General features: G+C 45.0%; 2 protein-coding genes across 4 annotated transcripts in view; one reads left to right on the forward strand and one right to left on the reverse strand.

Annotated features, from left to right (window-relative positions):
* CAMTA1 (calmodulin binding transcription activator 1) overlaps positions 1–6,541 on the reverse strand; it is a 292,757-nt gene extending 286,216 nt beyond the window's left edge. Inside the window, exons 1-2 of the mRNA XM_054222808.1 lie at positions 6,470–6,541; positions 2,377–2,470 (exon numbers count right to left, since the gene is read on the reverse strand). Coding sequence (XP_054078783.1) covers positions 2,377–2,443 — 67 coding nt within the window. The 5' untranslated portion in view covers positions 2,444–2,470; positions 6,470–6,541. The remainder of the gene's footprint in view (positions 1–2,376; positions 2,471–6,469) is intronic.
* Positions 6,542–6,613: 72 nt separating this feature from the next.
* Positions 6,614–27,284, forward strand: DNAJC11 (DnaJ heat shock protein family (Hsp40) member C11). Of its 3 annotated transcripts, XM_054222249.1 has the most exons (16): positions 6,614–6,729; positions 10,268–10,397; positions 12,571–12,644; positions 13,783–13,884; positions 18,346–18,474; positions 18,983–19,105; positions 20,295–20,368; positions 21,242–21,431; positions 21,820–21,905; positions 22,343–22,459; positions 23,442–23,597; positions 23,899–23,968; positions 24,845–24,902; positions 25,601–25,743; positions 26,221–26,350; positions 27,024–27,284. In XM_054222249.1, exons 1-16 carry the CDS (start codon positions 6,658–6,660, stop codon positions 27,047–27,049), a joined length of 1,680 nt encoding a protein of 559 aa, XP_054078224.1. In that variant the 5' UTR covers positions 6,614–6,657; the 3' UTR covers positions 27,050–27,284. The 3 variants fall into 3 exon arrangements, 2 of the variants coding, with proteins under 2 accessions (XP_054078224.1, XP_054078225.1); XR_008469479.1 differs by lacking the exons at positions 26,221–26,350; positions 27,024–27,284 and having other exon boundaries at positions 24,845–24,994; positions 25,601–25,683; XM_054222250.1 differs by lacking the exons at positions 6,614–6,729; positions 12,571–12,644 and having other exon boundaries at positions 10,273–10,397.
* Positions 27,285–27,416: the final 132 nt, after the last annotated feature.

Consider the following 27,416-nt stretch of genomic DNA (forward strand, 5'->3'; position numbering starts at 1 on the left):
GCCAATGCTAACTCTACTCCAATTTTAGCAGACTTAAAGCTTTCCAGATTGACGGTGAAGAATTTCAAAACTCAAAGAGCATAACAGATTTCCAGCCGAGTTTATAGAAATAACTGAATACAGCGACAGCCTTAACATACACATATGCAGAAAAAGAATGAACAAAACTATCAGATCTCCCAAAATATGGATTGACAACAGAAATTTGCTAATTACTGTTTTAAGTATGCCTGAATTCTTAACTCTGGGGTTATTAAATTCAAAGTTATATCATCATATATTTTAACGATATGATAGCTTATGCAAGTTATGACCACTTCAAAAAAAACCAATCTGTATTTCATATATTTATACGGTATTTCAAACATGGTCACATTTTCCAAATGACATTGGACAAATTACTACTTTTGCACCAAAAGAGTTGAATCTGGTGTTGTTCCTCCCCTGTGGCACCATGTGGCCTAAACATAACAAGGATTTTAGAACATCCTGTAGCACCCAGAGCAGCTCCTTATCATGGCAACAATGGGAAAGTATTCTACTAAATAGAGGCAAAATTAAACGGTAGAATTGAGCCCAAATAATATTCTCACTGACATAGCAGGAGAAGTCATTGACTTCTACTGGAGGCAAGTTGGAGGCCAATTTTGGAGAGAGAACAGCTGGTAGAGAACACACGTTCCCAACTTCCAGCCACCAACACTGCACAAAATCCAGAGGGCTCTCCATGGAAAATGGTATGTCTAAGTAATTCCTATAGGTTTCTCATCTTCAAAGTGTTTACACTTTGGTTGGCTTTCTGGCAAGCTCTACGTGTTCTGAAAACAGCTTCTGACAGATGAAAGTGATGCCTTAATACAGAGCTCTGTCCCCAAGACAGGCTCTTCAGGCACTTGGCTGAAAGGATCCAAAAACACCGAGAGTGCTGGTTTAAGCCATACTCTTGCAGGAACTGCACTTTAGTAAGAAACAACGATGTGCCAAAGGCCAACAGAAAGCCAGCATCTCCCTTCCCAGACACCCAGCGTGCATTCAGAATTGCTGGATCTTTCAGAAGATTTCCTAGCAATATGAATCAGCCTGAAGAAATAATTTCTGACACTGTCAAAACTGCACTAATGATCCTCAGGAAAGGCCGTGGTGTTCGCACATTGAAAAGCCTTAACTCTGCCCTGCACAATGCTCTGTGTGACAGACCATGGCTTGATTAGAAACAGTTTCAGCACACAAAAATTAGAACTGGCACCAACATCTGAACTATAGCAAATCCCTCCCTCATTGTTGTTTTGAAGATGACGCTTCCAGCAGAATAGAGCTGTTATTTATATATATCCACATTCACACCTTATTCTGCTTCTTGTACGGTCAAGATCTTCTGCTTGCCACAGAAATGCCCTTCTGTCCCATACACCTCCTGCCAGAAAGAGCCGAGAGGCAGGGGGCGACACGCAGATAATTACTACAAACCTTGAACATTTTCAAGGAGGATGTTTGCTTTTGACTTTTGGGGGGATTAAAGTCAGTCTTCCATAAACAAGCATGAAAATAGCCCAAGGAGAATTACGTTACTAATGAAGATTTTCTTGCTTCTTGTCAGTTGCTTCAGCCACTTCTGCTGCCACTGGATGAGTACAACGAGGGCTTTTCTACTGCATGGCTCTCTGCAGGTGTGATTAAATCTGCCTCTTGCTTCCCAAAGTCCCCAAGTGGACTATCATGACTCAGTTACAGAGATAATTTCTCAGAATGAAAGAGCCAATAAGAAGCGATTCCTTTGGGCATCTCAACAGCATTAACACAAAATGCAGTAAAAAGCATCAGAGTAGCAGAAAGCAATTTAGTCCTCATGGAGGCAACTTGTTTGCAACGCATTTCAAACATTTTAACTGTGTGTATCTGCCTGGGTTTAAGTCAGAAGACGGTGCAGGCAATGGCTGCGCTGAACCATCACCTCAGGAGAACGGCACTGTCTGCAATTTAACTGGTTGAGTTCATCTCTTATTTCTCTTTTTGCTCTCACCACAAAACACGGCAGCAGACAACCTGCTATGATTGCTAGACTAACGTGGCAGTGAGCTGCAGGTCAGGAGGAGAAGGCTGCTGGACCTGCAAGCATGTGCATGCTAGGACACATTCAAAAGTACAAGCCTCACAGGGGGTTTAGGAACAGAACAGTGCAGCTTTGGGGAAGACCTAAGCATAGAAAGAGCAGGTCAGGAGTGAGAGGCATCACTGGGACTTCATGCAAAATGGAGGAGGAGGGAATTCAGAAAACTCAGATACGGTTTGAGGGGGAGCGCCATTCGCCTCATGAGGGAAGGTACCACACGAAGTCCCACAGGCTCCAAAATGGACTCAATTAGCTGTTCCTTTTACCTTTTTGTTCTACCCAGCATTTCTTCAAGAGCACTGTCATCTCTGGCTTTGGCATCCTACTCATCATCTAGGAATTCATGTTGCTGTTTCCTCCCTGAAAGGAAAAAGTCCCATCGTCAGTCATTTGCCACACAGAGGAAAGGACAAATTTGACAGAGTATTTTTACCACTGCTCAAGTTCAAAGACCATTGCTCCTTGAGCAGACAGTACTGCAAGTTGTGTTCTCTGCTACAGTGTCATCCATCCGAAATCAATCAGCCTGTGTTGACTCTAGAAACTTACCCTGAATTTACCTGTAAGCAGCTGAAAAGCTGTCAGTATCTCAGACCTGCCTGGAAATAAACAGCAGGGCAATGACTCACCCAGAGTAAAAAAATTCCCAGCAACAAGAGAGGCTTGCACCGAGCAAATACCTTTATTTTATTTCAGAACATTCTGAAAGTGTTAACCTATATGAAAAAGAAGCAATACAACACTGAGAAAGCACACTTAACGTTAGGGAAGCCTTCATTTCATGTCACATGAGCCAAATTAAAAATAAAACTAAACACAAGTGTACAAAGCGGAGACAAAAAAAATCAATTTTCTCAAAGAGATAACACAAGGGACTCCCACAGGGGCTGGCAAATTCTGGAAGAGAGAAAGAGATTATATTTTATGGGAAGAGATTCAATAACCATTCTTTTCCCATAAAGCTAGTGATGGAGGATTGTCACTACTCCATAGACACACTGTGCACATTTCAGGACAACAGTAACAGAAAATCAATAGCATCTTTTATACGCGATAACACATTATCTCCATGGACTCCTAATACTAACAAATGGGACCAAAGAAGACCTTTACTAAAATTTAGTAGTCAGCATTAATCTGGCTGATAAGAGAGGGGTAGTATGCTAGTCTACATCCTTGGATTTTTTAATTTTTTTTTTGTTTAAAGAAATAACTCTGCTCAGAGCTTCACCCTCCACTGAAGCCAAAGAGCCCCCAGATGACACTACATTAAAAGTCTAACAATGTTGAACCCTGGCGCTGTCGCTGGAAAGCCCCATCGGCATACATTTCCTCTCCGGCTGATGGCTGTAATCATTAGGAGGCAGGAGCTTTATCAGGTGGTAATTTGACAGCTTTGACAAGCTCGGCTGAATTTATGGCACTTTCTAGTTTTTCCCTCCATTGAGCTGAGATGGAACTAAAGTTAATATTAGCAAAAACACTTTGTGCAGGGGCAATTTTCCAGCGATGACTACATGATTCCAGTTACTAAGAAAATCTGCTAAACAAGGCCTCCTCACAGTCACTTACCACCCTCCCCAGACTTGGGAAGATGGTTCCCCATCCGGCCCGCTAGCTTTGATGAAAGATTCAGTAGATAGAAGGAATCTCTGGCTCTAAAGCAGCAGAAGTGAATCAATTCTGGAACAGCTCTGCACCTTGTAGAGGAGTCACTAGCACCCCAGAGAAACACAAGCACGGATGTTTCCCTTGGCTTAAGAAAGAACTTTTAGCTCCAAACCCAGTTTTCCAGACAGGGACATTGACAGTTCGCTGCCCCTTTTTCACCATGCAGCACTGCTCACTGGTGCCTAAGCTCGGAAACGCTGGCACTTCAGATGCACCCTTCAACGTGACCAGAGAGGCCGCCAAAGTCCTCCTGAGGGACCCTCCTGAAAACCTTTTCAAGCACATTCCGCTACCCACTGCTTGCGCAGAACAAGCGTCTAACCCGCATTTATGAACTCAACACCTTACGCTAAGAACAGTGACGTTCAGGATCATTATGCTCAACTCCCTTTCCGGGTGTGGGCTCAATGTCTTTTAAACAGAGCACATAGTTTCTTTTCTTTCTATAAAAAATCTAGGATATTAAAGCTTAGGAAAAAAAAAAAAAAAACACAAAAAACAAACAACTAACACTGAGAGTTTCTTGTATTTCCATGGATCAAATGGTCCACTCTAAGAAGGAACCCAACCAATTAGGTCTGAGGAGAAGTACAAGTAGGCTGTGACCTCTGGAAAACACCGGAGCTGCATGAGGACACTAGTAAGGCTTCTCACAGTTCAAAAAAGGAGGACGCTACACACACTGGAGCAGAGAGCATCACCTGTCTGACAGCACACAGGATGGCTAAACCCAGGATCTAATTTCTGATCTGCTTTCTTGTGCAGTGTCAGGAATCTGCAAGTGGTGATGTGGGCAAGAGGAACACTGCACTCTGAACCAAAAATTGGCAAGTCAGTAAAGCACGAACACGTACTTTCCTTTTTTTCTTTTTTTTCCCCCAAAATTGCTTTTTGCCATAGGTGTCACATTTCCTCTGTTATAAATTAGGGTTTTAAAGAGCTTCTCTACATGCTTAGAAAGCACAGTTCATATTTAGCTCCCTAAAGCCATATTTCTCTCTTCCTATATGACCGTGCCAAGATGTGACATCTGTGGACTGTTCCCAAAAAATTCCCCTGAATCATCTGTGATGCATGCAGAACAGCGGCCAGAGCCGGCAACGAGCAGCTGTGTCTTTTAGGAAAGTGTTAGATCAATCCGGTACAGGAAAGGATTCCCAGTAACTCTGCCACTAATGTCCCCGAGGACCACGCAACTCCCAAACCACGTTAGAAAAAGAACACAATTACAACAGGACCAAAATCCATGAGAAATAGCGTTGCCACAGTAACTGACATCCTCAGAACTCAAGTCTTCTTTGCATTTTTGCACAGGCTCAATGACTCCTAAACCACGTGGGAAAACACGAGTCTAGCAGGTGGGTTCATTCAGGAAAAGCATGCTGCCAGGCAATTCCCTGTACAACACACCCGTTTCTGCTTCTCAGAAAGCAAGTCTTTGTGGACCTCTTGTTCCAAGCATTGCATCTCACTACGAGCGCAGAGGAACTTCTGTAACACGATCAATACTTCCTTGTTAACTACCTTTGGATCAGAAAAAAATTATTAAATATTAAAACATTCCTGTTTACAAAAAAAAAAAAAAAGTTATGTGAAGATAAAATCCAAAACAGATTAGCTTAGCTTTGGAATGGGAAAACATAGTTTTGGCTTCATGCTAGACTGTACTGGTGCCAATGAGCGGTCTTTCAAAAGCTCCTCTTTGAGGACAGCAGTCCTTTAAAATCACTCCAGCACCCCCTACACAAACATCAGGTCCAGTCACTGGGGAAAATCTAACCATGAGCAGGAAAGGCCTTACTTTAATCCTGGCCGCTTTATCACAGCAGTAACACCGACACTCAGTCTGTCCGCCAGCATGCTTTACAACAAGGCACAGGTTAAGCACAGACCAGAAAGCCTGTCTGCTCCCCACACTTTGGGGCACTTCCTCTAGGGCCATATTGTCGGCCCTGTGGTGAAAAGCCAAAGCAGCTCTATTGACCTCAAGAAAACTGCTCCAAATATATACTGATGACAAATGAGAACAAGGTTTAGCCACAGTCTGCTCCGTGCTAGCTGCTCTGTGCCAGCAGGTTTGACGCTGCTGAGATAATCTTTTGCTCGCCTTCGCACTCTGTGCGAGTCAGAAGATCTGACCTCACGATACCGCGCTGTAACAGGCTGCAACCTTTCTCAGGTAACCTCTGCAGCTCAACCTCGTAAGAGCCAGGAGCTACGCCTGAAATAAAGGCACTTTAGTCACAGAATGGCTTGGAAACGATCCTCTTGTTATGCCAGGCAAGAGAAGTCAGGACAACATATGCGACTACTGGTCCCATAAATAATACAGGTAAGAGACAGCCAGTTCTGGGCCGCAGTCTCACCGTAACCCGGAACCGCCCGGCGCCGGGCTCCGCTGCGAGCGCGCCCGCCGGGAAGGACGAGCTCGGCCGCGGAGCGGCGGCGGCTCCTCTCCTCCGCTTACCCCGGCGCGGGGCGGACGGGGACCCTGCCCGCCCGGGGCGGGGCCAGGCCAGGCCAGGCCGGGCCGGCCCGGCCCGGCCCGGCCCTGCCGCAGCCGGTCCCCTCCGGGCCGAGGCGACTGCGGCGGCGGGAGAGACGCCTCCGGGCGCGGGGCCGGGGCCGGCAGCCCCGCGCAGACCCCTGAGGCGGACCGGAGCGAGCCGGTCCGAGCCGAGCACTCACCGCGGCATCCCGCGCGCGCCGCCCGCCTCTCCTCACGGCTCCCTGGGGCGGAGCCTGCCCGCGCCTGCGCAGAGGGCCCCGCCGCGCGCGCACAGCGCGGGGGTTCGGCCCGCCGGGCCGCTAGGGGGCGCGGCAGCGGAGGGCGCGGCGCCGGCACGCCCGGCCGCGCGGGGTGAGAGGTCGGAAAGATGGCGGCGGCCTTGGGGGAGGAGGTGCCGGACAACGAGGACTACTATGCGCTGCTCAACGTGCGGCGGGAGGTGGGCACGCGGCGGCGGCGGCGGCGGGGCCGGGCGGCGGCGGCGGGGCCGGGCGGCGGGGCCGGGAGGGCCGTGACCCCGGTTCCCGGCGGGGCAGGCCGGGCCTCGGGCGCTGCGGGGCCCGGCGGGCGGGAGCGTCCTCGGGCCGGGGTGAGGCGGGCGCTGCCCGGGAGCGGGGGCTCGGCGGCGGGAAGGGGGCGGCGGGGGCCGGGCGGGGGGGTCTGAGGGAATTCTCCCCGCTCGGGGCTCTCGGAGCTCGGTCTGAGACTCACCCCCACCCACGCGTGTAACGTTCTCGTCTCCCCGGCTGCGGGCTCGTCCTCCTCCTCATGGGCGCTGCGTGGACTCTCCAAATGTTTCCAAATCGGCGACGCACACGTTTTTTTGCAAAACATCTCTGTCCTCGATTTCGTTTTTAAGAATAGGTTGGTGTTAATTGATGCAGTTTTGTTACACTGGAACAGTTTGGAACTTAATGGGAGGCGACTACTTTTATGGTAATAATTAGGCAAATCAACAAAGATCTGAATGTATAGCTGTGCTGTAGTTTGTTTCCTCAAATGCAATAGCAATATATATAGATCTATCAACCAATATATATACACACCTACCAACCTAAATGATTTTGTGATTCTATACTATATATATGTGCATATATATATATAAACAGATTTATCTATTTGAGCACGTTGGCCTACATGTTAACAATTTGAGCTGAAGAAGCCCTTACTGAGCTCCTACTACTGCGTATAACAGGAGCTCAAGGCTTGGATGCAGTTCAATCCGGATGGCTTTGAAAAAATTTTCTTTGGAGTTGATGTCAGCACCTGTGGTCTCCATGACGGTCTCCTGTGTCTCTTTTGTGGAAATCTTCTGCACTTGTGGAGGAAAAATGTGTGACAGTAGCTCTGTTTGCACGACTCTCTATTGCCATGCAGTAAAGTTTGCTCTTTTTGGAAAAATTTCTGTGCGACTCAAGCCTGAGTCTCCTTGCAAGCCAATGGGCCGTGCTTTTAGGTCACTCGACAGCTTGTGTAGTTCACCCTCCCGAATGCCAGCGGTGTGCAGATGTAAGAGGTTAAAAGAAAGAGGCAGGAACCGCACACACATTGCGAGTGCTTGGGAGATTAACAGCGAAGGCTTAATAGTTAACTTAGCCAGGCTTTCAGTTCTTCACTGGAGACCAGGAAATTCAGGTTTGATACAGCAGGGAGCTGGAAACTGAGTTAAAATGGTCTTTGAGGGAGTAATTCCGACTGAGAGTAGTAGTTGCTTTGTTAATTATGCCTTGCTAATTAAATTCAGTAGTACTATCCTGCGTAGCAGTGGAATGCAGTGAACTCGCATTTCTGCGTGCTGAGCCAGCTTCGTGTGATGTGGCAGCTGAGCTTAAAATAATAGTTAACCACTGGACTTTGCAGACCCGATGAGGAGAGTCAGCCCGACGAGCAGTGATTTTCGTGTGTGCATGTATATAGATGTTTAATCTTTTATCGATTTCAATCCATTAAAAATGTGGTGGCATGTGTGAGACGTTAAATGAAGCCATTTAAACCCCAAAAAGGGAGATGGGACACCTTTTAATTTTGCCTGGAATTTTGGTAATAAAAATGTAACTTACATATGATTATTACTGACTTATGTATTTCATTGCAACTTGAAATGATGTCAGTATTTCTTTAGCAGTTTCTAAGAGGCTATTGCTCATGAAATATTGAACCAATGACCCGGGCTATTCAATGATGATGAAAGGCCCAATCTAACATTTTATTGAACATGGCATTTATGAAAAATGAAACTGCTCATTTCTATTATATAATCAATAGCACATTAAACCATTTATCATTAATTTGATTAAAGAATGCCATTTTAGACCTATATGTTCCCCTGCCTTCTCAGTCGAGTTTAAATTCGATGTCCGAGAAAGCACAAGGCAGTAAAACAAAAGAGCTAATCAGTAGCTGCCTTTGCCTTCTTGGGGCCAGCAAATTTAGCAGGTCCCCTTTTGCTGTATCACTGCGAAACGTTACACGGAATAGTACACGTGGGCAGACAAAACGTTTATTCTAAGCTATCCTCAAAATCGAACCATTTTCTTGCTGCGGTACACAAATGCATTTCTTCGACAAAAACCCAGACTTTCCTTACCACAAGTTGGGAAAAGATGTTACTTTAAGAAACTAACTTTCAGGGCCTTTATTTCCATGGCGAAAGCTTGGAAACTGTGGAAGTTTCAGTCACTGAAGAGCATTAAGGGTAACCGGCAGTTGTGTCTTTAAATTCTGTTATTGAAAGTAATTTTCTGGATGCCCCTTTCTCGCTTGCTGGTGTTGCATTCCTGTCCGCTGTAACCCCTGGCTGTGACAACAGGTCCACCGTTTGCTTGGAGGAGGCCAGCAGGTTCCCTCGTGTTGTTTCAGTTATTTTACCCTGCATATTTCTCCAGGTGCAGAGAGGCGGCATCCTGCTCCCTGCGCCCCGGGAACCGATTCTTGCCTGGGCCGGTTGGTGCTCTGCGCCGCTGTGTGCTCCCTGTGTCTTTCGGGGACAGTCTGGTTGATTTTGGCCACTGCGCTTCTAACTAGGTGTTAACCGGCCTCCAAGGAGTAGGCAGCTGCTGCAGTGTAAGGACTCTTGCAGGAATGAGGTTAGGAACGGGAAGTTAGCAGGGCTCTCCAGAGTCAAAAAATAATATTGCCGTGAGGTTGTCTCCTGAGAGATGGTAATGGAAGGAGTGGGGTTTTTATTCCATTGATTCTGAAAGAGCCATCCCAAATCTGTTTCCACCACGTGTTTTTGGAACAAGGCCAGGTGCCGTCTAGAGTTCCAGAGTGGTTGTGGTAAAGAAAAGGGCTATTTTTTTTTTTCTTCATGCATTTATTGACACGCTGTTCTTCTGGTTATCCAGCTGCCGCAGGTCAGTGTGTTTTTGCAGGCAGACGATGTGTGTTCCTGCCTCCCAGCACAGCAGAGAGCCCTCGCTGTGCGGAAGCGGGGTGCTGGGGAGCACGGCAGTGAGGGGCGAATGTTAAACTGTAGCTTTGCATTACGTACCTTTAGCCCTGTGGCAAGTCTCTGCTTTTTGATAGTTATAGTATTTACTTGGGAGTTTAAGATTGAAATACAAGTAGAATTTGATGGATTTAAGTGGTTTTTATCCTGAGGTGACTTTATTTTTCCTTGCTTTTCTGCATTGAATTGAGGAGACGGTAGTTGCCTAACAAAAATAATGTATGGACGCAGATTGTTTGGGTGTGTGTTTTGTTGGGGTTTTTTACTTAACTTTTTATACCTAGGTATACACTGATGAGCTGTTGCTGTCACTTGTTGCCCTATAAATAGCGTGGATAATACCGGTGTGCATAATTGAACACTTTATTAACTTCTGTAATGAAACAAAAGTCCATTCTTGATTTTGTGTAAGTAAAAATAGTGTAGTGTAATAGCTGATGGACATCTCTTTTAGGGCTGATCTTGGGAATGGTCTTTTTAAAATAGCATTGGCTGTACTTTAATTTGTTTTTACTGCTTTTCACAGGCCTCTCAGGAAGAGCTAAAAGCTGCCTACCGCCGGCTGTGTATGCTGTACCATCCAGACAAGCACAGAGACCCAGAGCTCAAAACGCAAGCTGAGCGGCTCTTTAACCTTGTTCACCAAGCTTATGAAGGTCAGTAGAAGTCTGAAGTTTGCAGAAACTGTTTTCAGGGGTTTTCTAGGAGGAGAGCTGTCTCTTCCTGCCTTTTGAAGAGGATATATATTATTCCAAAGTAATAATTAAATTTGTCGATACTTAGTGATGCTTTCTTTCCTTTCTGTCCTGTAAATCAGAGGAGCAATGCAGCATAAATTCTGCAATGATCAAGATGTGGAGTTTCTGTCTTATTTCCTGCATGCTGTAAATAATCTTTTCAGTACTTCCCTTACTTCTGAAAAGACTCTCCCATAAGAGACTGAAGACTGAAAAACAGAAAGACAAATTCATATTTTACTTTTGAACTGATGCATCCTGAGTTTCTGTTCTCTATTACCTGGTTGCAGTCTCTGTTGTTTTTCAGCAAGTTCTTCCATATGCTAAGACTGAGATAAAGACAATGGATTCATAGTGGTTTGAGTTTTTTTTCTCATCCAAGGATGCTGAAGACCTTTTAAAATATTCTGAATTAAGCCAACATTTAGCTAAATCCTGGTGTCACCACAGGTAATACATAGCATAGCTGAGGCACAAGAAAGTGATTTGTTAGAATTAGCTTGCAGCGTTTTGGAAGTGTGATAAGAGGCACCTAGAATGCAAACGGATTGGAAGCTGCTAGGATTCTTCTGCATTAAAAAAACTGGTGCAGCAAACTGGGTACCTGGTCCTGTAGCCTAAAGAGAAACTAAAGCAAAATGATGAATAAATATTCCTCTGTTAAACCTCAAAGATGAGCTAAATTTTTTTTCTCATTCTCATGTTTTCTGAATAAGCATTTGTTTCTTCCAGTTGGACTTGAGTGTGGGTAGTGTCTTTTACGTTGTCCCTAGTTAGGCATTAGGACATATGGAAGCTTTTGCTGGGGAGAACAGTGAAGGTCTTACATTGATGACATGGGGAATAAAAACTCCGGATGCTTCAATAATGTCATTTTAATGTGGTGAGTAGGTCTTACACTAAAGTCAGCTTTCCCTTTGAATTCCATGGCTTTGCTTGGCTCTGTGTTGCATTGTATATGTAAATTGTGGCTCGTTTAGTACCGAATGTGAGCGTAATATTTTGCAAGCAAAAATGTTGACATCTTGAAAATAAGCTACCCCACCTCCTGCCTATTTTCTCCCCCTCCTATTCCGTCTCTTAATATCACACAACAAAAGATTTACTTTATCAGAATTTATAAAAAGTAGTATCTGCTTGTGACATTTAGCAAGTTCAATAATCGAGTAGTTCAGATCAAAGCTCAATTACCAGTGTAAGCCTCTTTGTGCCTTAATAGACACACCCAGCTCCCTGGAGACTCATCAGTTCCTCCACAGTCAAAAGAAATACGTGATAATGATAAAGCTGGTCCTGGAACCCTGTGGGAAAAGTACTGATGATTTTTTATTTTTTTTTTAAGGAAGGGTATGGTATGAGGGATTATGCATTCAAATATGCCTTACATTTTAGAGAGTCTTCTTAATTCTATGTGCAGTCTTTTTCCAAAGTAACTGTTCTGCAGTCTCCTGGTGTATTCTATTTTCTCCGTTGCATTGGGTGACTTTTTGGGAGATTCAAATTCTACATGCAATTTTGCAATTACCCTGTAGTTGACGTTTGGCAAGGCCTGAACTGCCTCACAGAAATTGCTTTGTTGGTGCTTGGAATGTCCCACAAGTTTGGACTGCGTGGGAAAGGGTCAGTGGATGGGGATGGTGAGGCGGATCCGGGGCAGGGAGGGAAGCACCGAAGAGACAAGGGTAGGTGTCCTTCCTGCTCAGAAGGTTTCCAGGGACTGCTGTCGCTGGATTGCTAATAATCCCATTGATGGTTAGAGAGTTATGTCACCCTTCAGTCAAAGACAGCAATACTAAAAAATCCTGCTGCATATTCAGTTAGTCTGCATGCCTCTTTTCTGTTCTTTTCACTTTTTGATTTTAGAAGTAAGAAAAAAAAAAAAAGGAATTTGCTGGGGGGGAAAGTCGGTGTGTCCGGTTAATACAGCATGTGAAAAGGTTAAAGGGAGTTAATGAAAAAATTGGATGCAACTGTAGAACAATGTGTTTCCAGGATCTGGGCTTGAATTCCAAATAAGACTAGTGTGTTGGTCTGAAATGCGAGGAGAAGACCAAAAACTGAGTTCTCTCCTCTCTTTTGATTCAATTTGCAGTGCTTAGTGATCCACAGACCAGAGCCATCTATGACATATATGGGAGGAGAGGACTGGAAATGGAAGGATGGGAGGTGAGAGAAATTTAGCGCGTTATGGCCTGTGGAATTGACTAAACCCACATTTATCTGACATTCTGGTTGTATCGAGCTGCACTGACACCTTGATGGTAATAAACGCCTGTTTGTTTGTTTGAAGGCATCCTTGTTTAGTTATTTCTGTCTCTCTTTGTCCCTGCTGAAACACCATGATGGATTTTCAGAGAATACTTAGGTTTTTTACTTGACAAGAGAACAATAAACCTGACATTCAGAGTTCCCTAATAGGATATTACCGTGACAGGCAACATCTTTGTCTGAGACAAATGCGTCGTTATTGTCCATCTAGTCTCATCTTTTTCATCTGAAACTTTTTTTTCAGCATCAACTAGCCTCTGAGTTTGAAATTACTTTTCCTTTCTCTGCTTTTTGGGGTTGGTGTTTTTTTCTTTGTTCAGTTTTTATGGGCTTTCAAAGAGAACTTGCCCATTCATGGCTTTCCTGTTAAGTCCCCTTGCTAGCCTCTGCCAGTCTTAGTTGATTGCACTATGCTGCTTCCTGGAGAATCACATTGTATTGGGTCAGGTCAGTACCAAGTTAGTAGCAAGAAATGTGGAGCAGTAGCAGCATGTAACAGACATTTTTGAGCTGCTTGTGACAGACGTGATCTGATTTTGAAAAGCCCAATCCTTTCTATCCATACCAAGAGCCATGCCTGTTTCCCTGAGACATGTAAGGTAAACAGATGGGAATCAGCATAGCCTAAAATCACAAAACTCTTGCTTAGTCAGTTTACTTCAGGCTAGGCACTTTCAGTTGTTTTCCTTTTCGTGTCTACGCCTAGTAGAGAAGTTAATGTATAGCTCTTGCTGCAGTATCTTGTACTTGTGGTCTGAGAGCTACTTGCCCTGGTTTTGTCAAGGGCATAGAAATAACAAGACCATTTTCGCTGCTCTAAAAGCATGGGGTTTTCTCTCATGCCTGCCATTTGATCCGGCCCAGGTGTTTGCGTCCAAACTCTTGAGTATAGAAATTCGTGCAGCGTGGCTTACAGCAGCAGCAGGGCCAACGTGTTAGTGCGTACCAGGTCAGTGGGCCACCATCCCATCAGCAGTGCAATACCCTGAACATCCTCTTTCCGGTAATCTTTTGGTTTTAATTTCTTTTTGAGCAGGTTGTGGAAAGGAAGAGAACTCCAGCGGAAATCAGGGAAGAATTTGAGCGTTTGCAGAGAGAGAGGGAAGAGAGAAGACTGCAGCAGCGAACTAATCCAAAGGTAAGCAAAGACTTCATCCCGGTCTCAAGAGTGAATCTGTAAGTTATTACGAATACGCAAGGTGTGATGAGCCTAGATGAAGGGCCATGGTAAATAGCCCCTTAGGTATTTACGCTTAATGAGTTACTGTTCCTATTTTGAATATGCAGTTTGTCTGGATGATGTAGGGAAAGCTGCTAATTCTTTGACCAATAATCCTCTGTTGAAAGTTCTCTCTTTTTTTATGCTGAAACATGTAGGAGCAAAATATCTCTTTCAGCAATTTCAAGGAAACAGACCTAACACTGAAATGTTTATGATCTCTTTCCAAGTATTCCAAATAAAATGAAACTCCCTGCGGTTACCTGACAGGTTTTCCCTTCGACACTGCTGTAATGTCACAACAATGTGGGGAGATATTCAAACGCAGCTTCGAAACCAATGAAAAATGTGAGGCAGGTACCAAACCAGCTGGGTAGCAGAACTCTTCCGGCTGCAGCACAGCGAGCAAAATCAACCTGAACAGGATTGGGGTCTTGCCAGTTCCACAGTTAGTGTCTGTTGTAGGAAAGCTCAATTGCGTGCTCAGGAGGAGGATCATCGAGTATTCGGTTCCCATCTCTCAGTCTGTTTGAGCAGCCATAAACTGACAGTAAACGACCCACCTCGCAGCTGAGTCTTGGCTCTTCAGAGCTGATCAAGAATACCGTGTTGGGGATGATGTTTTTGTGGTAGCGTTGGGATGGCAGGGAGAGGTGGAAATGACGATGCACCGCTGCTTCCTCTGTCACCTGCTGCAAGTGGAGTACTCCGGTAGTTGAGAAGGCGAATGGCCTTGCTGGCTCTTGGCTTGATAAGTATGCTAGGCAAACCCAGGTTTTGTCCGGATTGGCACTGAGTGAGGTTCCAAAGCTTGTTGAGTCACAAAAATCGTGGTTCTTGTGCAGTGAATAACGTTATCCAAGAGCTGCATCTACGCTTTCCAAATGTATTTGTACTTTAGTTTACCTGTATCTATCAGATCACCAGGCTGTTGTGGATAGCGCACAGATACTCAGAACTTGTTTGTACTGGGAGGGTAAATAAGCACGAGTGTCAGCTGACAACAGGAGGGATTTCTGGATGCCACAAAACAGGCAAGTGGAACTGTCTCTGCTGGAGACGAGGGTGACCGGGGTCAGAAGGGTGTTCTCGGAGAAGGGCATGGTTATCTCCACCTCGTGCTTCTCTGTGACTTTAGGAATTTGACATTTTATCTGGGCGCCTCGCCGTGGCTGCGAGCAGTAAAAAGCAGAGCTGCATTGTGAGCCTCAGCCTGTGTCCTGTGATAAAATTAGCCATCTGGGTGTTTACAGCAATTGCTGACTGGCAGCCTATAGAAATGTCTCTCCAGGCAGTGTTCCTGTGGAATTAGGTAGCGCAGCTGTGATCATTTCATACACGAACACAAGTTATTTTAAAATTTCCAACATTTTGTTAGTTCTATAAAACAGTTCCAGCAAAATAAAGCATTTTCACCAGAAATGTTGAGCAATAACCAGATGTAGGCAATTTGGCAGGTTTCGAATTGAGTCTATTATTTGCTTTTAGAGCTTTGTTTTTGCTTTCAAAGACATGCAGAAGGGTTGAAAAGTTCATTACTTGATTTGAGAAGAACAGCTTCCTGTTAGGAGAAATTAAATCCTGTTATTTTCCTGCTGTGGAAGGTCAACATCTAAGAAATGCAGGTCCCTGAAGGCTTAGTCTTGCACAGCTTCCATATGTCACCTTCCAGAAGGTAAATCGCTAGGAGGAAAAACGAGGAGGGAGTATATTCTTCTCTGGCACACCTCTTTATTCTGTCAGTGAAGTCTGGTTCGTATTTGCAGGATGGCAAATAAAGGTGATTTTAAAAGATGACCCCAGATAACAACTCTGATGGTCTGCAGTGCCGTTCCCTGTGCTTTGCAACGTGTTGCGTGCGTGTGCCGCTGGCTTCAGAGCTTCGCTTCGCAGCCTTTTCCCTGCTGCTTGCTCTTTGGGGAGGGCTTTCTCATTTCCAAGGGTCTGAGCAGGTGGCTGATGGGGCGTGGGGAGCAGCGCGGTCCCCTCTATTATCCGGTGGCATAGGGGGTGCTGTCGTTCTCTGGGAATATTTTTAACTTTACCATCTGCTGCTTTTCCTGTGTTCGCGCCTGAGCCAGTTTCCTTGCCAGGATCTATAGACCTCTGAGGGTGACTTCACCTGCTCGGCGGGAGGTAAAACGCGCGGAGTCCACCGCTCCCTTCAGCGAGAGGCCGCTGAATAGAAGATCCGCCGAGGAGCCAGGGAGGGACAGAGACGCCCTTTTCCTCGTAATGGGTCTTGTGGATTTTCATGGATAGGTTCAGGCGTTTTCCTTTTTTTATTGGGAGGGATATTTGTTTTAAAATCCGTAGATGTGAAAAAGAAAGTCATAAGATTTTGAGTACGATTGAAAGATTTCAGGAGTGTGTGTGGACCTTGTTGCATCTTTACAAAGAGTATGAGCATTGTGGTATGACCGTAGTACAGTAAGATGGTTTTTAGTGTGGTTTTTTTAGTGCAAATTCTTGAAAAAACTTTACTGCCACTTATATTCCAGTCTGAGTTGAAAACACACAATTTTCTGTCTTCTTGCCATTCAAATTCAGCACGCTTATTACTCAGCATGATATCCCTTGTTTAAAAATGTTTAACTTGGAAATTAAAGTTGCAGTCTGGCAAAGGTTCTGTGCTGACTGTGGCGCTCCACGTGGAAAGCCTTTCTTTCCATCCTGTCTCTGTTACGAAGGATCTTGGGTTTTACGCTTCCTTGAAGAGCATCAGGGAAAAATGGAAATAGTTCTCTCTCTTGTTAAAATAAATGCTCACCTGTATTTAGACATATTTTATCATCCACTCTGGAGTGCATTTGCTGGAATTTCATTGAGTGGAGTTGGCATTTTCTGTTTCTCTTTGGCTGTTCTACTCCATGTCTCCCGAGGGCTGGAGAGCAGCACAGGGCTGCGCCGCTTCCCGGCGGTTGGCGGTCTTGCCTCGCTTCACTCCTATTTTGGCGTTGTTTCAAGGAAGAGCACAACGTAGGAGAGGACTGAAACCGAAGAAGCTGTCACGTCTGGAGAGCAGGTCCCTTGAAGGTGACTTTGCAGATGGTTCCTGAAAAGTAGCCTTCTGCATAAAGGGCAGGAGCTCATCCTTGGTGCTGCCACAAACAGAAGGATGAGCGTGACCGCTTTGAAATTCTCCAGCCTTCCAGAGTCATCTGTGAACAGCTGGGGCACAGCCCCTGGCCCAGAGTGCTCCTGGAAATAATCACACCTTCCTGTGTTAAAATATTTATCCAATTTTTGCCGTGTAAGGAATCAGAAAATAAACATTGAGAAGAGGCCGGGAATCTCCACAGCAAATAAATAGTTGGGAGCCAAACCAGAGAGAAGTTTTGAGTCCTGACAAACTCTGCGATTCTTCCTATGTTTGTGGTTCAGCATTTGATTCGAGTGGAGTGAGCAAGGAAGAGCGCTCATTCGGATTGAAATAAGAAATTATTCCATCCGTACTTGGACTCTGAGTGGTTTTTGTACCTACCAGGCTATTGAGTTTATTTATACAAATTGCTCAGAGTTCATTCTGTGCTGGTGCACAGAGGAGGGTTTTTTATTGCCACTGGTACATTTTATGTGAGCTGGAATACTGCTTAATAGGTCTATAGGGGAGGTTTCCAAAGCCTCTGGAAGTTATATGACCCAGACAAGGATCTAATTGTGCCCTTTTCAAATAAACCCACTCTTGCAGTCCGTCTGAGTGAGCACAGCAGCAGGTACCCAGACTATTTAGCTGTGGCCTAGTTTTTTGTAGGAATAAGTTTTTCTATAGTCTGAGAAGGGAAATATTTACCACTGACTAAAAGTCTATCTTTGTCAAGCTTTTCCTCTGATTACAAAATAGAAACTAAGAAAAAGAAAACAAAGTTTTTGACCAACGAGGTCAGTTGCAAATGCATGATGCGCCTCAAAACTAAGTTGTTTCAGATAACTCATAAGAAGAAAGCATTTAGAGGATTTCTGGCCAAGTTCCATTGAAGAAAATAAATTTCTAGAATATACTATTAAAACTTTTAATAGTTGTGGAGAGTCAGTTGTGGGGGAAGAAAAAAACCTGCTCTGTAAAAGTGTTCTACATACTTCTGTAATGTGTCACAATAGAAAAATTACCTACTAGTCTTACAAGTTGCATTCCTGCTGAAAAACTGTCTTTTATCCAGTTTATTTTATGATTTATATTGCTGGTTTAGAATATTGTAATCATTCATTTTTGTTTGTCTTGAATGCATAAGAAATGCGTTTTAGAGTGGAAAAGGTAATTGCAGAAAAAGAAAAAACTTTCTAAAAATGTAATCGTATACAAGGACGGTTTAGCCATTTGGCCTATAAATGCTGGATGTTTGTTAATGCTAAGTACTTCTTTCACTTGTCATTCCTTAGGGAACAATTAGTGTTGGAATAGATGCCACTGACCTCTTTGATCGTTACGACGAAGAATACGAAGATGTGCCTGGGAGCAGCTTTCCCCAGATTGAGATAAACAAAATGCACATATCGCAGTCCATTGAGGTAAGGAGGGCAGACGCTGCTGGTGTGGAGCAGCGCCCGAGCTAATGAGGTGCTGCAGCGCAAAGCAACCCAAAATGAGACACTGCTCAGGGGGTTCTCGTCTTGATTTATGGAAGGAGGCGATTACCAGCACGGGTGGGAAGAGGAAGCCCAGTTCCAGCAGGGCAGCGTGTTGACTGTACAGCGTGTGTACAGTCTAATTCTAACCTAGACGTGAGATGGATTTGCTGCTCAGGGTCAGGACTTCAAGGTGGTACATTAAAGATGTCACAAATATCTGGTACTGTAAGAAATATCTCACTTTTTGCCATACTGGATCTTTGACTACAAAATTTAGAGCAAGTGTCTGGTTCAAACCCCTGGGCTTAGGGGATGGGGAGGAGTCAACTGGAGTGTTACCTGTCTCTCTGCGCTTACACTCTGCAATCGTGATTATGTCCTTGCAGAATATGCATTAAATGTGTGAGTTGGGATCAGAATAATTGGTAACAATATATTAATTTTTCAGGCACCACTGACTGCCACAGACACAGCGATACTGTCTGGTAACCTTTCCACCCAGAACGGGAATGGAGGTGGGTCGATCAATCTTGCTCTGAGACGAGTGACATCTGCCAAGGGATGGGGAGAGGTAAGAGTGCTAGCTGTTACACATTTTTTATATCCACTTTATTTCAGGCTGCTTGGATTCGTTACCCACTGTTTATTTTCTTTAGGGAATATCAGCTCTGTTTCATCTCTTATTTTGTATGTTCTGTAGAATGTAAAAAAAGAAATTCTCAAAGGAATTTTGGAAAAAAAGAATGCCAAACCTTTTTTTTCTTAGTTGTTTCCCCTTTCCATTTGGCTGTGCATTTTGGACTTCACTTACGCTGGCAGAATTGTTATTTGTTGTCTCCAGGGCCTTTGCAATTTCGCTGACACCTCCCAGGTGCCTTCCGGAGGCTGTGAGCGTGCACCTTGGGCAGCGTGGTAGTTTGCCTTCTCTTCAGAAACTGTTCTGTTCACAAGGGAAGAAGTTCTGGGGGAAAATAGTTTGGCTCCCAGGAGCTATGACCTAAGTAGCCTCACTAGACCGGTGGCGTTGAGATGCTGTAGCTGGCCGGTGGTTGCTTTCCGCACCTTCCTTTTTGCATGCTAGCTGCTGCTAACCTGTTTCCTCAGCTTGTGAGAAATGTGAGTTTTCCTCTCATTTGAGAATTCATACGCTGGAGGCATTTGATTTGCATCAGGATTTTGTAATATTGATAATGCGGAGCTTGTGGATATTGTCATGTGTCAGTTGACTAAAAAAGTTTAAAAAAATCCACGTAATGAACTAACTTGGGAGATGCAGATGTAGTAGGAACTGCTTTTGCGGGCTTTGTCATGAACAGAGTCGGGTCTAAGAACTGCTTCCGTTAATGAGACTGAACAGCACCAGATAAACACTGAATAGCAGCGCTGGAAGTCACCCGGGCTGGTGGCTGAAGCAACAGGCGTGTTTCGCAGCCGCTGAGGTGGTGCAGCAGCAGAGCTGGTGGCAGCATTGCCGCAGTGGAGGGGTTTCCTCCGTTTGCACTGGAGCGGCCAGAGCAGGTGCTTGTAGGAGCAGCAGCCTGTAGAACTACGAAACTGGTTGTTTTACTCGTGAGGACCCTACTCGGTGAGACACCTCTTACTCTGAATGCAAAGCCTGCAGAAAAGAGGATGCTGAAATACATGGTGAATGTTACTCAGATGAGTAAGATGTCTGTAATGTCAGTGATGCTGGTGAAGTACTTTGTCACTGTTGCAAAAGATGTGTTCTTCTAACAATTTGGCATTGTGCATTTAAACAGCTGGAGTTTGGAGCAGGAGACCTTCAGGGACCTCTCTTCGGTCTGAAGATATTCCGTAATCTTACACCAAGATGGTAAATATTAGAAAAATGGTCTAATGGTTAATATTCTGCACAAAGGAATGAAACGGCTTGAATTTATGGTAAATAAATTAAATAAATAATTAAATAAAATACACAATGGTTTGTAAAATATCATACAATTCAGAATGACGTGAGTGGCTTTCTGCAAACTAATGATGAGGGAAAACTCAAGAGATTGTGCTGTCTGATCATTGTGAAGTATAACACGTAAATAAACTCCCTGGTGTTTTAGTCTCAGCATCTGCGGCTCTTCTGGGACTTCCATGTGTGAGACACAGTTTCTGACAGCAAAAGAGGAGATGATATGTCATATTTTAGGGAAGTAATGCCAAATTTGCCACTGGCATGCTGTCTGTTTACAAATGAATAGAGGTCTCGGGTTGTGATTGAAGACATATGTTAGAGCATCGTAGGTTCCAGTGTAGACTTCCTTCTTTTTATATTTTCTAACTTAGTAAATATACCATTCCTCAGAGCTTATACTGGGGTCTTGTTCCCTGTAGAATCCTTTAATGCTGGTTTTTGGAGATGATGCTTGAGGATTATTAAATAGCAGGGCTGTCTTCTAGCAGCCAAGTGTTCTGCCTCTCCAGAAGACCAGGACTTTATCTGCCACGGGCGAGAAGGGTGAAGGCTGGAGGGCAGCCTGCTGCGTTGGCTGCAGCATTATGGCACAGACCAATAACCTAGGACATGAGCCCGCACTTCTGGGCAGAGCTGTAGTCAGTACAGTCTACATTAGTTTGGAGTTTTTCCTGAAACCCTCAGACGTCATGCTCTTTGCAGGATAGTGTGTGTGAAGAGGAGTCTGAGGCCATCTGGGAGCCTGTGTTTTATCGCTGATGATTTCCTTATTTCTCCTAGTTTCATCACTACAAACTGTGCCCTGCAGTTTTCATCCCGTGGGGTCCGCCCAGGCCTCACCACAGTCCTCGCCCGCAACCTCGACAAGAACACGATGGGCTACTTACAGTGGCGGTGGGGCATCCAGTCAGCCATGAACACTAGTATTGTCCGGGATACAAAAACCAGCCATTTCACCGTGGCGTTACAGGTGAGAGTCCTCTTGCTGTACGCAGGAGACGGTGATACCATCCCATAGGAGAGAAGTGTCTCGGTTTTTCTGTCCCAGCGGTGTTTTGGCTTGGGACTAGAGAATAATGCAGCAGTTGGTACTGTCTCATATGAACACGTAACGTAGGTAACCAGCTGCTTTTGGCAGAGCACAACACTTTTCACCCAACATTGTGCTATCTAATGTGGATCAGCTCAGATTAGGGTCAGGATGCACAGCACAGCCTGCAGAGATTGCAGGCTGTGACGAGTAAGTGGCATGCGTTGCTGTTTTCTGTGCCACTTAAAGGATAGGAAAGGAAATTTGGGGGAACATTCAGTGGTGGCCAAGGGTACGTTTTCATACATTTGTGCCTCTTGTATTTCAGCTGGGAATCCCCCATTCTTTCATGATGGTCAGTTATCAGCATAAGTTTCAGGACGAAGATCAAACTAGAGTCAAAGGTTCTCTCAAGTAAGTGTGCAAGAGAAAATTCACATTGCTCATGGCCTGGAGAATCTAGTATCTGCTGTCTTAGGCCTCCAGGTTCCACACAAATCCAATGCTGCTGTGGTCTTTGGGAGTCTGCTTTTCATTAATTAAGTCTAGTAACCACTGAAATGAATGTTGTGGAGGCTTAGCTCTGTGTGCCTCTTTGGATAAGTGGGACTTAAAATTACCTGTGTGATACCTTTATATCATCACCAATAAGAAAATGAGAAGTTCTTGTAGCCTGTTTAGTATTTTACAAGATGGAAAGCCTAATCTCATCTTGTAGAATCTCCCAGTAGCCGACGTCTGCTGCACACAGATGTATTTCCGTGTTTTATTTGTTGGGGAATTACAGGATTCAGTAAAGAGAAATTCAAGACTCTTCCTTGTCTTACCAGTATTTGGTTCTGTCGTTCTAGGGCAGGTTTCTTCGGGACCATTGTGGAGTACGGAGCAGAGAGGAAGATTTCCAGACACAGCATTTTAGGAGCCACTATCAGTGTTGGTGTTCCCCAAGGAGTGTCTTTGAAAATCAAGTCAGTTCAAGATTACAACTCTAAATTGCAGAGGCTGGCTATAACCTGCATTATTCTATTTCCAATATTCAGGTGGGAAGGTCCCAATCTTAGGGCAGTACAGGTATATCGATATATCACTATGAAAGGTTGCAGCTGCCCCCACCTCTAATGCACGTGGTGCCCATCGGAAGCAATGTGTGCCTTCTGCTGGTGTTACTCTGAGCCTGAGCCACCTCTTTCAGGACTAGTGTGGGTGTGCATCAAAATACTCTGAAAATACAGCTTAAAGTAAGGTTTGCAGTATTATGGTAAGTGGATGCAAGATTTCCGAAAATATTATTACTAGAAATGTACTTAATTGCATTCTGTTTTTATAACACTGTACACAATAATATAATTGAATTAGTGAGCTATTGTTAACCAATACAGGTGATTCTACTGTTAATAAGATGCAGTTCACAAAGCGGGCAGAGCTCTTCAAGGGTTCATATACTGGAGTCATTTTTAATTGGTGCCAGCAGAGGGCGTGCCAGAGAGACGACCACTGTCCCAAGAAAACTAATGTTTTCTAAAATAAATATTTTATAAGCGTCAGAAAAATATTAATGTCCTCCTTCCTTGAATGCACATGCCAATGTTGTGAACATAGACCTTCTCTGTAAGCATTTTCTTTTCTCTTTATGATGGTTTTGGTCCCTTTCCCTGGGTAAATTAATGACCAAATAAATTCTTTTAAGATTAAAAAACCACTTTAGAATGGTCAGGTACTCTCACAAGAGATGTCTGCTACATAAAAGTCTGGCTGTGGGTGGTGTCAGCTCTCCGTCTTACCATTGTCTTGTTTCATTTTATCAGATTTTCACCTTTGTGAGCTCATCATTCATCTCTCCTTTGGTTCAGCAGTTGTTCAGCAGCGTACACTGCTGCTAAGTGCACTTAATCAAGCACATTAAACTCTGCATTTCCTCTCACCTGTCGCTCTGTTCTTTTTTTGTTCCAGGTTGAATAGGGCTAGCCAGACCTACTTCTTCCCTGTCCACCTAACAGATCAGCTGCTTCCCAGTGCCGTGTTCTATGCCACCGTGGGACCTCTAGTTATCTACTTTGCCATGCACAGGCTAATCATCAAACCCTACCTCAGGGCACAAAAGGAGAGGTGAGCTGGCAAGACTGTTTTAAATTCAGAGCTGGGAAGTCCCACTGAGGTGCTTCTGGGAGCCTGGTGCAAAGGCTGAGGCACCAGCTGAGGCACCGTGGTTCACTGTACCATCCGTGCTACTGAGGTCTGGAAGCCTACTGAAATACCATGAAAGGTGGGGAAAAACCTTAAAACTGAGCTCATTTGTGTGAGGTTGTGGGTCAGCTGTAATTGGGGTGGGTAAGAAGACACCTGCCACTTTGTGGCTGCATCCCATCCCCTGCGTAGACCTGACGTGATGTTCACTTCTCTGTGCCAGAGAGCTGGAGAAGCAGAGGGAGAATACAGCCAGCGACATCCTTCAGAAGAAGCAGGAAGCTGAAGCTGCAGTAAGTCTTTCCCGTAACTAATCCCCCTTGGTTAAAGGAAGCTGTTTTCACTCTGGGCTTTTCTCTTTTGGGCACAGTATGTCGTGGTTTTGGCCGGATTGGCCAGTCAGAATGACAGATGGCCCTCCCTCCCCCTCTCTCCGAAGAGAGGAGAGGAAGAGATAAAGAGATTTACAAGTTTAGAAAAAGAACTAAACTACTTTAATGAAAATAATAATAAATAAGGAAATAATAAATAATAATAAAATAAAAAAAAGTATACAATATATACAAAACCATATCCAGCTCCCAGGATGACAATGGCATCACCAGCAGGCACAGGGAAAGTCCCAGACTGGAGTAAGCGACAGACAGGAGCTGAATTCAGGATCTGGAGTCAGGAGTGCTCGGATTGGGATCAAAGGTAGACGAACAGACAGGGTCCTCCTCAGACGTCGGCCAGTGAAGTGAGAGAGTTGGCCTTTTGATCCCTCAGCTTTTATACCGAGCGTGATGCATATGGGATGGAATACCCTGTTGGGTCAATTTTGTGTCACCTGTCCCGTCTGCTCCTCCCCACAGGTGGGACCCCTCTACGCTTCTCCGCTTCCAACCCTCTAATGGGGCAAACAGCGAAGTTAGCTGACCTTGGTTGTTATAGCAATAAGTCTAAGCAAGAGCCTCTGTGCATACCATTCCTTGGTACAATCAGGTCTTATCACTCTGAGAGCGAACAGTTTCTGAACAACGTGCTGTTAATTTCCGAGTCTAGTCAGTTAGAAGAGGCCCAGCTAAAAAGTAAAATTACAAAACAGAAAATTGGTTCTGTTTTACCTCAAACCAGGACACAGTACCTGACACTGCTTGATTTTTGCTCTGCCCCTTGTATTGTGACAGGTCCGGTTAATGCAAGAGTCTGTCCGGAGGATAATTGAAGCGGAGGAAGCCAGAATGGGTAAAGATTAAAGCACCGTTTACTTGCTCCATAAATTTGGAGAGAGGAAGGAACAATGCAAAGGCTGGGGGGCTGATGGGGAGAAATGCAAGGTATCACTTCTTCATTTCCCCCCCTAAAGAAGCAGAGTGTAATTGCTGGTGTGTGTGTAGTGGGGAGGTTCCATGATGATTTGGCTTGTGGTGCCTGAGCTTGGTAGGGATCCCCTGAATATTATCGTGGGACATGCTGTGAGGTGGATCAACAGGCTGAGGATAATAGTCTGGATTCACCTCCTCGCAAAAGAGAGGTGTGTGTGTAAATATGTGCCAAAGTTGAAGTCTGAAGTTTAGGTTTCACTGGTCTCTAGCTTACACAGCTTGCTCCCGGATCGTTGTTGTGGTTTAACCCCAGCCAGCAACTGGGACCACGCAGCCTCCCACTCACACCGTCCCCCCTGCCCCCAAAGAGCGGGGAGAGAAGGAGGGGAAAGGGTAAAAAAAGAACCTCATAAAAACTCATGGGTTGAGATAAAGACAATTTAATAGAACAGTAACAGAAAAGGAAAATAATAATGGTAAAATAATATACAAGACACAAGTCACTCTCACCACCCGTCTGAAAGCAAGAGAAAATGCAGGGATGGTCTTTTTGTCAGTGTCTGCCCAGCTGTCGGTGGGAAGCCTTTCATCACATCTGTGATTTCCTGTGAAATGCAGGTTTGATTGTAGTGAACGCCTGGTATGGGAAGTTTGTTAATGACAACAGCCGGAAGAATGAGAAGGTGAAAGTAATAGATGTGACGGTGCCCCTGCAGTGCTTGGTGAAAGACTCTAAACTCATCCTTACAGAGGCATCCAAGGTACGTAGCTGTTCTGTCAAAGCCCCGACTGGAGAGCTCAAATGAGTGACTCAGAATTTCGATTGAACCGTATGGTGTCCTACTGGGGGACTTCTCCAGCGTGCGTGAAGCTAGTGACTCCAGATCAATGTACAGAAGCCATTTACATACCAAGTGTTATGAACCTCCAGGAACTTGTGTTTTTCTGGGCATTTCCAGTGCCAAAGAAACAGCGTCTGTGTGTTTGCAGCGTGTGACTGTGTGTTAGAGGCTCTGGGGCTGTACCCAGAAAGTTCCCACCCCCCTGATTTGCTCTTTTCTGCATTTAGAACTTGCTACTGGGGAGGCAATTCCTGAGCTTCTTGTCTCATCGCATTGGCAACAAAACTCCTCTTTTTTTAATGACACCTCGTTCTGGCACTAATAAATATTTTTGGTCAGTTGAAGAGCTGTGAAAGTTCATTCCCTGATGCTCATTCTGTCCTTCTCTGGTTCAAGGCTGGGCTGCCGGGTTTCTACGACCCCTGCGTGGGTGAGGAGAAGAGTTTGAAAGTACTTTATCAGTTCCGAGGAGTTCTGCACCAGGTGATGTCAGCTGACAATGAGGCCCTTAGGATACCAAAGCAATGTAAGTAGCAAGGACCGCCCTGCTGCTTCCTGCAGGAACCAGTAAAGGGTTGCTTCAGCTCTGCGTGATGAAGCGCACAGAACTGGGGCTCTGGGGTTCAGAACTGGGGGTACTGAAATGGACTGACCATGATATGCCTCTGGAGTGTGACCTAAAAGAGCTCAGCAGCACCGCTGCAGCTGTTCACACCATCTAACCTTATGTATCTAACTGGAGGCAGAAGCAGAGGCCTCCTACAGCTGCTGGTGTCCCTGCCGGGCAATTCCCAGCATTGGATTGCCCTTTGAGGACTGAATTGAATGTATGAAGGCGAGGTGGAGGCCTGAGCCAGATTTATTCCTTATCCGCATTTATCTATCTGCCAGAACATTTTCTCTGCCAGAATAATTTTGTGAAATCCGCTAGTGACAAGTTTTACTGGTACCCGTGTAGGTCTGGGGAGTTGGCTAACAGGCACAAACCTCGTGTTTACACTCTAGACCAGCTCCCTGGCTCAGTCTAAGCAGCATATTCAACTTGTAAAGTTTCCATAGGTACGTTGGAGGTGTAAATGAATCATGTTTAATTAGCAGCCAGAAATGTTCCTCTCTGTCCCTGGTGCGGTGGTAAGTTCAAGCTGTGATGTGTCTCATCCGACAGAAGTGGCATGTATCCGTTTGTTCTCATCCGACAGCTCACAGAATCGATGCAGATGGCTAATCTGGTGAGAGTCTGCACCTCTGTTACGGTACCTGGGTCAACGGAAACTACAAAACCTTCCCCCGGACGCTACAAGTTTGAACAGAGACGTTTTTATTTTTACTCTTCTATAGCAGGTGGTGTCCTACCAGTTATGTTAGGAGACAAAGTGAGAGAACCTGCTTCTACAGGTGGCTCCAAGGCAATACTTCTCTGAATTATGGCTCAGTAACCAATAAAGCAACGTGACTCTGAATGCGCAGTGCTTTCTGCTGAGGTTGTGCGAGCGGGCACTGAGCACCACCCACCACGCAGCCCAGTCTTTGCTGCTGCCATTTGGCCACAGTCCGTTTGTGCGGTCTCATGTGTATCTTTTTGCACGGAGCAG

This window comes from Rissa tridactyla, chromosome 16 (genome assembly GCF_028500815.1).
Source record: "Rissa tridactyla isolate bRisTri1 chromosome 16, bRisTri1.patW.cur.20221130, whole genome shotgun sequence".
Lineage (NCBI taxonomy): Eukaryota > Metazoa > Chordata > Aves > Charadriiformes > Laridae > Rissa > Rissa tridactyla.

Coding starts and splice junctions, on each gene's coding strand:
- DNAJC11 (XM_054222249.1), top strand. CDS start 6,658: ATGGCGGCGGCCTTGGGGGAGGAGGTGCCGGACAACGAGGACTACTAT. Junction 6,730..10,267: donor TGCTCAACGTGCGGCGGGAG/GTGGGCACGCGG, acceptor TGCTTTTCACAG/GCCTCTCAGGAAGAGCTAAA. Junction 13,885..18,345: donor AGCAGCGAACTAATCCAAAG/GTAAGCAAAGAC, acceptor GTCATTCCTTAG/GGAACAATTAGTGTTGGAAT.